This window comes from Leucopleurus acutus (genome assembly GCF_964270905.1).
Source record: "Leucopleurus acutus genome assembly, chromosome: 15".
Lineage (NCBI taxonomy): Eukaryota > Metazoa > Chordata > Mammalia > Artiodactyla > Delphinidae > Leucopleurus > Leucopleurus acutus.
The window spans coordinates 50,589,567-50,602,621 of NC_139157.1; the positions used below are offsets into that span (position 1 = coordinate 50,589,567).

Consider the following 13,055-nt stretch of genomic DNA (forward strand, 5'->3'; position numbering starts at 1 on the left):
GATTGACAGTGAACATTCAGGCATGTCCTGGGGTTTGTACCTGGTAATTGTACCCGGTAAGCAGGCAGGCACATAGCCAGAGTCTCTCTAAACCACTCACCCAAGAATGATAAACATGACCTGTTGGGATCCTCGTCCTGATCAGGTGCTATATGTCAGCTTCACAGGCCAGCAAAACTTAAACTTCCAATGAGAATATGCTATGTTGTCTTCTGTTTTACTCAACTGTCTCCATATGGATACGTTTCTGTGTCTTTTGCTGCCAAATAAATTTCACATTGTTTACCTGTATGGTATCTTCTCTTCAATACCATCATGGCTCCACTGTGACACCATGCACTAGTGTCAGAAGTAGGACTGATATGAATGGAGAAGACTCTAAAAGACACATGAGAGAATTCAGGGAACTGAAGGAAAAGTATAGCAGGCCCATGTTTGGCATCAGTCCATAAAAACTTTGGTGTAGGTGACCAGAGATCGACTGTTTCAATGGGGTTATGCACACAGCCTAACCTATGCAGGGACCCTGGGCAGCCTAGTCCATGGAACTGAAACAAATCACAGTCTAAAAGGAAGGGGGGACTTCCTTGGTGGCAGAGTGGTTAAGAATCCGCCTGCCTATGCAGGGAACATGGGTTTGAGCCCTGGTCCAGGAAGATCCCACATGCCGTGGAGCAACTAAGCCCACGTGCCACAACTACTGAAGCCTGCGCGCCTAGAGCCCATGCTCCACAACGAGAGAAGCCACCGCAATGAGAAGCCCACACACCGCAACGAAGAGTAGCCCCCGCTCGCCACAACTAGAGAAAGCCCATGGGCAGCAATGAAGACCCAGCACAGCCATACATACACACACACATACATACATAAATAAAAATTTTAAAAATAAAAGGAAGGGAGCCAGACTTAACAATTTTCAAGTTGCTTCTATTGGCAGGTGTTTCAGAGGTTCTTCAGTGGGAACTGAAATAGGAAATGACTGGGCTGGTACTCTGGTGAGAAAAACTAAGACTGAAACTGCAGATTCCAATGTCTGGGGCAGAAACACCTGGAATGGTAATGATGGGGAATGAGGAGAAGGTTCCAAGATGCCCTAGAGACTCTGCTGAACCAGAAGGTGGCAACGTTCCAGGCAGAAGACAGATCTCTGTCAAAGTTTTAGGGATGAGAAGATATGACAAACAAGCTAAGAAATGTTTTAAATTTTCATCAATGGTTGTTCCAGTTGGGGGCAGGGTAGTATGTGTAGGGAATATCACAAGCAAAAAACAAGAAATTTTTAATTGTGGGGAAGTAAGTTGTAACATGCATGAGTTCCAGTCTTTGTTTTCACAGACCTTTCTTCTAAAACAGAGCTGTACCTTGAAGCTGTGTGTTTTTAGCCAGCAAACTTTTTTTTTAAAAATGGTGTTCAAAGATACATTTTTAGAAGTAATTTCCTATTTGGAATAGATGTTTCCCAAGTGGAAAATTAAGAGTACTTGAGACATGAAGTTTCCATTAGCAAAAGAAATTCCTTAAAACTGTTCAAAAGATGGATGAAGGGCTTCCCTGGTGGCGCAGTGGTCGAGAGTCCGCCTGCCGATGCAGGGGACATGGGTTCGTGCCCCGGTCCGGGAAGATCCCACATGCCGCGGAGCGGCTGGGCCCGTGAGCCATGGCTGCTGAGCCTGCGTGTCCGGAGCCTGTGCTCCGCAACGGGAGAGGCCACAACAGTGAGAGGCCCGCGTACCGCAAAAAAAAAAAAAAAAGATGGATGAACACATGTACTATGTTAGCCAGTTAAGAAAATGTGACTATTTGGTCTCTGTCTGAAAAGTTGTAACATATATTATTCATCATTTCAGTATGATCCATAGTCCCCATATACATGGAATTGAAATGGTCTTGAGACAATTTAATTGAGGGATTAAATAACTGAATAACCCATTCAGATATAATTTTGTTGAAGTGGTGGATGACTTTGGTGGATAGGAGCCAAATGAAATAAAGGGAGAAAGTCTGGCTTCTTTAAGGTTAAAAGTCTGATAAATGTCCCCTGTGAGGAGAGACAGTTATCCCTGGGTCTCTCACTCACCCACATTCTTGCCAAGTATGCAAGGCCCTAACCATTTCTTAAAGTGTATTTGCAACGAGAAACCTTGAGGGATGAGGCAACGTCTCCCTTGGGAAAAAAGCAGTCTTGCTTACTTCTGACTATAAATTGGTACATTCCCCAAACTCAGAGTTCCTCTCCTGTAACACAACTCACTGCCTAGGCAGGCATCCATCTGCGCCCTCAGCAAAACTCCTCTTCCCTTCCCTAATGGGACTCTGGAGCAAGGAGGGAACTGACTCAACATGCTATCTGTGCCTAGAGTAATAAAATCCTTTGTCTCTGACGCAGGTTTCTTGTGTCTTCTGCCAGCATTCATGAAATAATACAGGCAAAGCTATTACTTCATAAGTAGGGTAAAATCAAATCCAAGGCCCAACACCTCCCTCTACCCCTTTTGGTTCAGTTTAAAATATTCCACTGAGGCCATGGCTTCTATGTTGGGGGTAGGGTGTTTGTATGTGAGTATGGTGGAGATATGGTGCTTGAATAGGAAACCTCTCCTCAACTTCCTTCCTTCCTTCTTTTTAGTAGAAAAAAAGAACCTGCACTACTCAGCTCCTGAATGAAAAAGGAAAAGAGACAGAGAGTGAGGGTGAGTCCAAGGTGACCTGACTTCCTCTTTCCAGGAAAACATAACCCTTCACAGAATTTACAGCAAAATGGTCTGGGGCAGCATCCCATGGACCCCTCGGCAGTGGTGTTTCCTGTCAGAAAAGAGATGCTCATTGTTGCATATATAAAATGATAACCTCTAGTGTCACCAGCCCCATAGTAGAGAGCTAATCTGAAGCAGTTAAATTCTCTGGAAGGCACGGGATGGGGCCTCCTTTGGCAAACACCAGGTAATTCAAAATAAATTACTGGTCCAAGTCTCCACCCAAGTGCAAACAAGAAGCCCAGTGTTTGGTTGACCTGTATGGATTTTGGCAAACCATAGTCCACTCATGGGGAATCTTACTGAGCCCAATCCGCCAAGAAACCAGTAAGAAAATGACTTTGTACTCACCTCTGGGGAGATCAGTTACCACAGAATGAAAAACTGGAGAACGATGGGATGTTTTAATCTATGCAGAAGTTTGGATTTTTGCACTCAAGCTCTGTGGCTTACAACATGCTAAATTTAAATTCTCTTTTGAGTTAGTTTTATGTGAGATTAAAAGCTTCTTGGGATGAGCCAGAAGCAACTGGAACGTTTTTATAAAGGTACTCTAGGATTTCTAAATTTAATGTGATATAAAACTACAACTGAAATAGATTACATATAAACATACAATGGCTTGTATGAATTAGTTCTTGTGTAACTCAGACAATATTATGAACTATAGAAATTGTTCCATGTCAAATTTTGGAGCAGTTTTTTAAATCTCTGGTAATTCTTGATATTATATGAATTATGTTTTGGGACATTTTAGATTGGCTTTTGGAAAGTTAGACTAATAAAATACTGAATTAATGACTATTTCTATTTAATAAAGATCATATATGGGATTCTGCATATATGAAATTCTGAGATAATGCGTGATGTTCCCCTAGAGGGAAGCTAGAATTTTGCTTTTCTTTTTTTTAGTTGGGGTGCCAGTGAGATTGACAAAGGGAGTAGTCAAGACTTGTATATTCAGGAACCAATTCCAGATGTTTAGGCAGAGGGTAATAAAGAGAAATACATGCTTTAATTGGGCAATATATAGCATGGCACATTAAAATCTGTTATAGAGGGGAAAGTAATGTTTTCCTATAGGAACAAGATAAAACGAAACCTAATTAAATCAGAAATGTTAACATGACCCAAGGAACTTTTCTTTTACTCTTTCATGAAAGAAGTTCTACCCAAGGGTTCATGTGAAACAATACAAATGACATCCCTAGCATCCCATCTGGGTATCTAATACTATTTTCCCACTTCTGAGATGACTTTAATTCCTAATTCTCCTCAGGCACACGTATCTGCTTTCCCTCTGAGGTGTGCCCCCAGGCTCTATATTCTTGATTATCAGACTATGATAAAGCTCTTTTGATGTTAAATTCATAAATAAATCTACTTTCCTAGGACTTCCCTGGTGGCAAAGTGGTTAAGAATCTGCTTGCAATGCAGGGGACATGGGTTTCAGCCCTGGTCCAGGAAGATCCCACATGCCGCGGAGCAACTAAGCCCGTGCACCACAACTACTGAGCCTGAGCTCTAGAACCTGCGAGCCACAACTACTGAAGCCCGCGTGCCGCAACAACTGAAGCCCACGCTCCTAGAGCCCATGCTCCGCAACAAGAGAAGCCACCGCGAGAAGCCCGTGCACCGCAACGAAGAGTAGCCCCTGCTCGCCGCAGCTAGAGAAAGCCTGCACGCAGCAACGAAGACCCAACACAGCCAAAAATAAATAAATAAATAAAATAAAAATTAAAAATAAAAAAAATAAATCTACTTTCCTTGAAGGTTAAAGAATTTACATATTTTTAAGAAAGCCATTCTAGAGTTTCACAGTAGCCTTTGTAGATTCTAGTTTTCTGGACTCTGGGACGTTGTTAGATTCTGATTTCCTCCAGTACTTGTTTAAAGTACAAACCTGAATTTCGATGTGTTAGAACTGTATTACATTTTTCAGGAAGAGGAAGAGGCAACACAGAGTAGGTCAGAGAGAAAGTGGCTCTGCTGAAGCAAAAGCAGCCTTTCCAACTCCTGTAAATTCCACCGAGACCTCTCTAGCACCCGGAAACAAATTTCATGACTTAGAGTCAGGCAACCATCTTTACTGAAAGAATTTCCCTTTAGGAAAATGTTTTAATTCTTCCACATAAGGATATACTTTGTGGGAAAACAAGGAACAAGGATTTGTTGAAAAAGAATAAAAGGAATAATAATAAATTAATTTCTAAGTACCATACATCTGGCACATCAAGAAACAGGTAACAAAGCTTCAGGGAAATCTTGTGAATATCAGAAAAATAAAAAGACCAGAAAGCACAAACATAAAAGAAATGGAGAGGAAAAAGTCCAAGTTAAAGCAGAAAAAAAAGTGTTCTAAGAATTTTTCAAAATTATAAAGTATTTAAAGACAAAGTACTTAAGGGCAGATGAAGAGCCTCCTATAATAATCATCAGAATCTGAATAATAAACTGAAACAGTCCCCCTGGTACACTGTAAAGTATGCAATTTTAATTATGTGATTTTTCTAGCTAATTTCTGCTTCAAAAACAGTAAAGTACTTCTGCTTACAAGGTGGCAGAGACAAGAACTTTTCTGAACCTCTCATATGCACGTTGTCATCAAAATTTAAATTAGCAGAAACATGCCCTTGAGTTAAATCACAATTAGCCCTTAGACAGACCTATTTACTGAGAACCCACTAGGTGCCCAACACTAGCAGCATACACTAAACAACACTTTGCATTTGTAAAGCACTTTTTCCTTTTCAGGTTCTCACAACTGACATTTTTAAAACAAACTATATTTGTTTTTCAGCATTAACTACACATGCTGAACACATCTATTATTATAAATTGCTCCTACTCAGGAGTGTCTGAGTTTTTTTAAATTAATTAATTAATTAATTAGTTTTTTGTTTGGCTGCATTGGGTCTTCATTGCTGTGCGTTGGTTTTCTCTAGCTGTGGTGCGTGGGGTCTACTCTTCATTGCGGTGCGCAGGCTTCTCATTGCAGTGGCTTCTCTTGTTGCAGAGCACGGGCTCTAGGCACACGGGATTCAATAGTTGTGGCACGTGGGCTCAGTAGTTGTGGCTCACGGGCTCTAGAGCACAGGCTCAGTAGTTGTGGTGCACGGGCTTAGTTGCTCCGTAGCATGTGGGATCTTCCTGGGCCAGGGATCGAACCCACGTACCCTGCATTGGCAGGAGGATTCTTAATCCCTGTGCCACCAGGGAAGCCCGAGTCTGAGCTTTTAAAAGACAAAATATATCCAGTTGTACTTGTGTATATATATTTTACATAGTTATGTATGGAAGTCAATCAACAATGATAAATACAAACAGACTGACAAAATAAAACACAATTTTCAGAGAACAGAAATGATATATTTGTCAGAAGATGTCCACAAATAATTAATTACTTGAGCACAATAAAGATATTCTCTTAATACTAGAGTTTCTTAAAAAGGATACTCATTATTTTCTAACCATCTGTCATCACTCCTCCCCAAAAAACTAATTAGGGTTTCCACCAATCACACATTATAAATCATGCAAATGTGGATGGCAGAAAACACAGTTTAAAGAAGTTAACATTATAACATTTTGTATTTTAAAAATCACAGGCTTTAGAACTAGGCTTTCATTTTCTAATAATTACCCTGCTTATTTTTCTCATCTTTTCCTGATTAATTATTAGATATTAAACTTAGAAAATGAAAATTAAAAAACAACTTACAGGTAGTAGAGTTCTCCTGCAGCAGGAAGTTCCCTTTTCCGATAATCTATCCCAGAATCTAGCTGGACAGTATTACAGTATTCCTACAATCCAAACACATAAAATATCTTTTTAAACAAATGGTAGCTTAGAATTATAATCTTTCTGCTATCCTATATTTTTTTAATTTTTCAAATTTTCCTCAATAAAATAATGAGTTTAGGACAAAACAATAGAACTCATGTAAGAATCATAAATGTTGCAATATTAAACATTTATTAAGCCAAAAAATATCAGTTTAATAAAATTAAGATTTGTAGCATGCCTTCCTCAAACTTTGTTAAAACTGTTCTGTCAGCAAATTCCCCAAATAACCGCATTAGATTTTTTTAAATTCCAATTTCCATTATTCTGAAGTGAGAAGCTGGAGGCTATCAGAAAAAATAACTCATGGGTCTTAAGCATCACAATGGGAGACAGTCTAAGAAAGCTGCATCAGAACATTAGCATCCACATTTTAAACTGAATGATCGTTCTAAAGTGATGCTATAGGTATACCTGCCCTTCACTTCTAAATGATAGCCACTGCCCTTGTTCCTTAGCTCCCTCTCCAGCCATCAATGTCTTCAGAGTTCTTTCCTACTATGAATGCTTCCGTTCAACCCGAATGGTCCTGTGCCACTACTGTCCTTGTCTCCTCCCAGTTATTCTTTCCTTTCCATCCTCTGGGGTGCATGTATGCATAGAAACTCCCATACACACACACACACACACACACACACCCCTTAAAATTCTTACTATGGAAGCAAATGAACTTTTACTACACCTATGTCGGTCAGTTGGCTTTTTGGGAAGATACACACACACACACACACACACACACACACACACACACACACACACACACACACACACTCATTCCAGTAGAACAGTGGTAAGCAAGAGTTCTCAGAACAATTCAAGTAACATTTACAGGCTGATCTTTTTGTTTTCACTCGAAATAAAAATTGCATTAAGAAAACTCATGAGGAAAAACCATATTTTAACAACTTTACTACTTTTATTAATGAAAAACTGCATTTGGAAGCTAAGGTAATTGTGGTGGATTATATTTTTCAAAGATGGCGGCAATAATGTCTCCATCTCAACAGGTTGTGACGTTGACCTTCTAACTATCATGAAGTAGGGTCTAGGGACTTCCGTAGTGGTCCAGTGGCTAAGACTCAGCACTTCCAATGCAGGGGGCCCAGGTTCGATCCCTGGTCAGGGAACTAGATGCCACATGCTGCAACTAAGATTTCGCATGCCATGACTAAAGATCCCGCGTGCTGCAACTAAGACCTGGCGCAGACAAATAGATAAATATTAAAAAAAAAAAAAAAAGAAGTGGGGTCTATGCTCCCCACTTGAATCCTGTGGCTCTGGTGAAAATGATGCTATTCAATAATATCTGATATGACATTTGAGGCAGCTTCTTTCTTGTTGGCTAGAATACTTGCTCCAGAACCCTAAACTGCCAGGTAAGCATCACCTGTCTGAAAGCAACCAGGAGAGCTTAAAGTAGCCCATAGAGAGGCCTTGAGAAGACATGAAGACAGAGGTGTTGAACTGGTCTCCAGCTGTTCCAGTTGTAGCCACTGTCATAATGAGGGAGCCAGAACTGTCAGCTGAGATTTTCTCAAATCCCAGAACCACAGAAACCAGAAGAGATAATAGTGTTATTTTAAGCCTCTAAATTTTGCAGTCATTTGTTATGCAGCAATAGATAATCAGAAGAGCACTATCTGGGCACACTTGGGATGTAGCAACATTCTTCCTCCCTGAAATTACATCCTGGGTTGTACTGCTATGTAAGAGCTCTTCATCATCTGTACTACAGGGAAGAGATTGTACACAGTGGCAGCGAGAATGCATTTCTCCTCCTCCTATGCTATGGCTGCTAAGGGCTCAGGGAAGTAAAATAGGGTGATCAACCATCCCTCTGAGACTGAGAGGTTTCCCCAACACTGAGGATTTTTTTCCTGAAAGCACCACTTTCAGTACTAATACCACGAGAGTCCTGGGCCACCCTTGGAGTGAAGACCAACTGGCCTGGAAGGCTGGAAAAGCTACAGCATTTTGATTTATATATTAGCAATTGTGAATTAGGTTAGAATAAAATAATCCCCAACCCTACAAATCTAAGCTTTTTTTGCCTCTCACTGAGGTGGCCTCTCCCGTTGCAGAGCACAGGCTCCGGACGCGCAGGCCTAGTGGCCATGGCTCACGGGCCTATCCGCTCTGCGGCATGTGGGATCCTCCCGGACCGGGGCACAAACCCATGTCCCCTGCATCGGCAGGCGGACTCTCAACCACTGCGCCACCAGGGAAGCCCAAAGCTAAGCTTTTTGACTACACATTTGAAGAACCACCCCTGAAGCTAAGAGAGTCACGCCACTGTGCAATGCTTGGCCTAAGCAGCCACCCACACCTCCCTAGCTCATCATCCCAAGTGGCTCAAACCTACCCTCAGGGCTCAGGCCCTTAACTCATCTCACCAGAAAGAAATACAGCATTGCCCAAATACATGCATTCCACTCTCCCATTGCCTTAGAGACCTGTAAAAAAAAAAATAGGTATAGCTATACATCTCTCTTCTCAACTTTAAGTTAATGTAGGAAACCTGGGAAAGGAGACATTTCCTCCCCTGACCCCTGCTATAACTGTGGGGCTCAGCCACCCAGTGCAAAGAAAGAAGGAGATGCACTTGTTCAGCCAGCACTTCTTTCTCTCTCTCTCTCTGAGGGAAATCTGTCCTGGTTTGGTAAGGGCCAACTATTCATAAGCTACCTATAATACAGACAATATACTACATGGTGGAAAAGTATATTCACGTAAGTGTATTTCCCCAGGTTCTCTATTTCTTTTAAACAACAATTTATCTTATATTACTCAATATTCCTAATTTAGTCAAAAATTATTCTTCTTTATTTTTTTGCTATTAAAAAAATAAGGCTAATGAAAGTTATACAAGCTTCAATTTCTCCTTCTGGGTAACGAACTTCTCTCTCATATAAGTGATTAAACCCTACCGAATGATTGCATTTGTACATTCACTAATCACCACCAAGGAATACCTAATCAGCAGCATAAGAACTATAACCAAAGCCCTTAGATGTTAGCCCTTAATTGTCTGAAAAATACTAACACTCAGTTTATATTTTTAAAGAAAAATAAACCTCAAAATTTCTGATCTTATTCACTTAAGCTAGAGTCTTCAAACCACTGTGCAGAAGGGTGCAGGAAAGTGAAAACTAACTTTATTTCCAAGTTGAGGATGAATCTAGTCAAAAGGGCCTGATCTCTAAGCAATTTCCTAATTGCCAGGGATATTTACAAGACCTGTGACCTCTTACCACCAACCAATTCAAATGCATAAAACTAATCAGCCAGCAAACTGAATTTATTTTAAAATGGTTTGTATATTTATGTATACAAAGGACAAATACAATTACACAAGCTAAAAATGCAATTAGGAAACTTGAGGAGGAAAAGGAGGGAGGTTAATTCACCCTTGGGAGCATATTCATGAGTCAAAGGCTTTTGACTTTGGAAAGAAAAGTATGCCACTAAAAGAACTGTATTCCAACAGTTTGCATTTTCCTCAAGATCTGTTGTGTGTATTTTTAGCAATTCTTAATAATACCATTAGAAAAACAGCATCTCACAAAATAACTTTTTATAGCTTCCAGTCTGGCTTTTCCCTTCCCAGTTGGAACAAAAGAACAATAAATATAGTGGAGAAAAATCCTTTAAAAGTACAACATATTAACCTCGTCAGCAAAGACTGAAATAATAAAGATTTGCCTCCCTTAAATACTTCTATTATAAAAGTAATATTGCTTACTCTAGAAAATTTGGAAAAACAGAAAAAACAAAAAACCAACCACATAAATCAAAGTTTTATGTTTTATCTAAGTGATGACATTAAATAGGAATTTAAAGATCTAAATTATTGGTGTTTTTCTTGACAGTATTCAACTGTTAGGTTTTATACATTTTTAATAAGTAAGCATAAAAGGAAAAAAGGTTGAGAGGTTTTCTAGTTCTAGGATATAAAATATTTTAATAGCTAAGATCTATCTTTTTGCTTAATTATTAAAAATTGTACCTTTTAAACTAAAAAAAGAGACACACGCTTTTTGTAAAAAATTCAAATATCAAACATATAAAAATAGAAAGTTTACCCCCTTCTCATAAAAAAGTTTGCTTATTGCTTATATCCTTCCAAGTTTTTCCTTTACACCTAGAAATGATGACAGACAGAAAGAAAAATTGGGATCATATTACACACAGTTCTAAGCTTAATCCTTTTTGATACCTTAAAATTTCTGAGAGAAATAACTATTTAAATACTGAAAAGCTATACTGCATACTGTACTATTTTGTTTGTTAAAAATACAATTCCATAAGTAAACAACAACTAAGAGTACAAAAAGAAATACTGAACCAAAAAAAGGGTGGGAGACTGGGTGGGGATGTCTTTTTAAATTCTATTTATTTATTTATTTTTTTTGCGGTACGCGGGCCTCTCACTGTTGTGGCCTCTTCCGCTGCGGAGCATAGGCTCTGGACGTGCAGGCTCAGCGGCCATGGCTCACGGGCCCAGCCGCTCCGCAGCATGTGGGATCCTCCTGGACCGGGCACGAACCCGTGTCCCCTGCATCGGCAGGCGGACTTTCAACCACTGCGCCACCAGGGAAGCCCTCTATTTATTTTTTGAGGCAGCTATACATTCAAATATACATACTGAAGCAGCTATACATTCTGACAGCTGCTTCAGTCTCATTTAAAATAATCATGTGATACTACTTCTAAGATATCAATGATATATAAAAATTCAATACATACTTTTAAGCCTTTTATAATTTAAGTATAACAAATACAGAAAAGTATACAAATAAGTGTCCAGTTCAATCAAGAAATAGAACATTACTAGCACCTCTGAAGCCCCCTTAGTATCCTCTTTTACCTTTCCAAAGGTAACCAGTATCCTGATTCTAGCATCATAGAATTTTGCCTGTTTCTGGAGCTTTATATAAGTAGAATTATATAGTGAGTATTCTTTTGTGAATGGGCTCCTTTATGGTTTACAAGATTCATCCATCCACATGTTTTGGTAGTTGTAGCTTATTGATTGTTGTATCATACCCACAATGTGAATATGCCACAATTTATTGATTCATTCTACTGTTGATGGACATTTGGGTTGCTTCTACTTATTAGCTCTTTCAAATAATGCAGGCACAAACATTCTTGCACATGATTTTTGGTATATATGTGCACATGCTCTTGCTGGATATATACTGCCTAGAAGAGTAACTGCTTGATCATAGGATAAGAGTATACTCAGCTTTAGTGAATATTGTCAGTTTTCCAAGGTGATTGTGCAACCTTCACTCCCACCAGTAGTGTATGTACATTCGTTAGTATGTATCAGCTACTGGTATAAAGAAATACAATTGATTTTTGAATAGTGCCCTTAGATCCAGCAGTCTTAGAAACTCACTTATTAATGTAATTTTTTGTATACTGATCTCCAGGATGATACTAAAGATGTTCCATATATTTCATAAGTATGCTGCATTGATTTATTCACAAAAATGTACACCTATGGTTTAACAAGTCCCCTGCAAATTCAATATTTATTTTGAATCATCCTAACAATCATTATTGAATACTATACACTGGGCACATCCCTGGTAACTGGAGATACAATAATGAATAAGATACAGCTTTAGCTCTGACAGTCTGGTAGAATTCAGATATTTTCCTCAAGTTATCATATTCTGCTCCTCCCAATCATAGACTTAATTTTTCAGAGTTGATTAGTCTTCCACCAATTGCTTAGCTATGTGATTTTAGCCTGTTACTTAACCTCTCTGGATGTCAGTTTTCTCCTCCATAAAATAAAGGAATTGAATTATGATGCCTTTCAGTCTAAAATTCTTAACATTATTGCTGAAGTTATCTCACTTCAGGGCTAAATTCTTCTTTGGGCTTTTCGAGTTTTGGAGTCTACCTCAAGCCACCTCAGCTCCTTTGCTTTCTTGATCATCTCATGCTCCAAAGTAAATAAAAACATTTTTTTTTCTCCACTGCCCCACTCCTCCTTCCCTGGCTACCCCAGTTGTCTCTGACACTTAAAACACCCACACCCTATCACTGTAGCAGGTAAGGTCTGTGTCTTTTTTTTTTAATCAAGCAATTTCAGAATTTCCCTCCCCTGCCAAAGGCAAGAAAGGAAGATATTTAACAATTGCGAAGTACCTATTATGTGACTCAACTGTGCCAGTCAACTGAGGTGAATTTCCCATTATAATCCTCACAATAATCATACACAGAACAAAGTAATCATTTTTATATCCCTATTTTACAATTAAAGAAATGTATGAGGGAGGTTATTACTATTTTTTTTTAATCACTGCCATGGGTTGAATTGTGTCCCCTGCAAATTCATATGTTGAAGGCCTAATCCTAGTACCTCAGAATGTGACAGTATTTGTAGATAAGAGCCTTTGAAAGGTGACTGCATTAAAATGAGGTGTTTATGTGGGCCCTAA

At 39.2% G+C, this 13,055-nt stretch overlaps 1 protein-coding gene across 2 annotated transcripts in view; it reads right to left on the reverse strand.

Moving 5' to 3' along the window:
- Positions 1 to 13,055, reverse strand: part of AFG1L (AFG1 like ATPase) — a 194,553-nt gene that overhangs the window by 59,341 nt on the left and 122,157 nt on the right. For both annotated transcript variants that reach the window (XM_082856019.1, XM_082856020.1), the window contains exon 8: positions 6,475 to 6,557. In XM_082856019.1, coding sequence (XP_082712145.1) covers positions 6,475 to 6,557 — 83 coding nt within the window. The remainder of the gene's footprint in view (positions 1 to 6,474; positions 6,558 to 13,055) is intronic.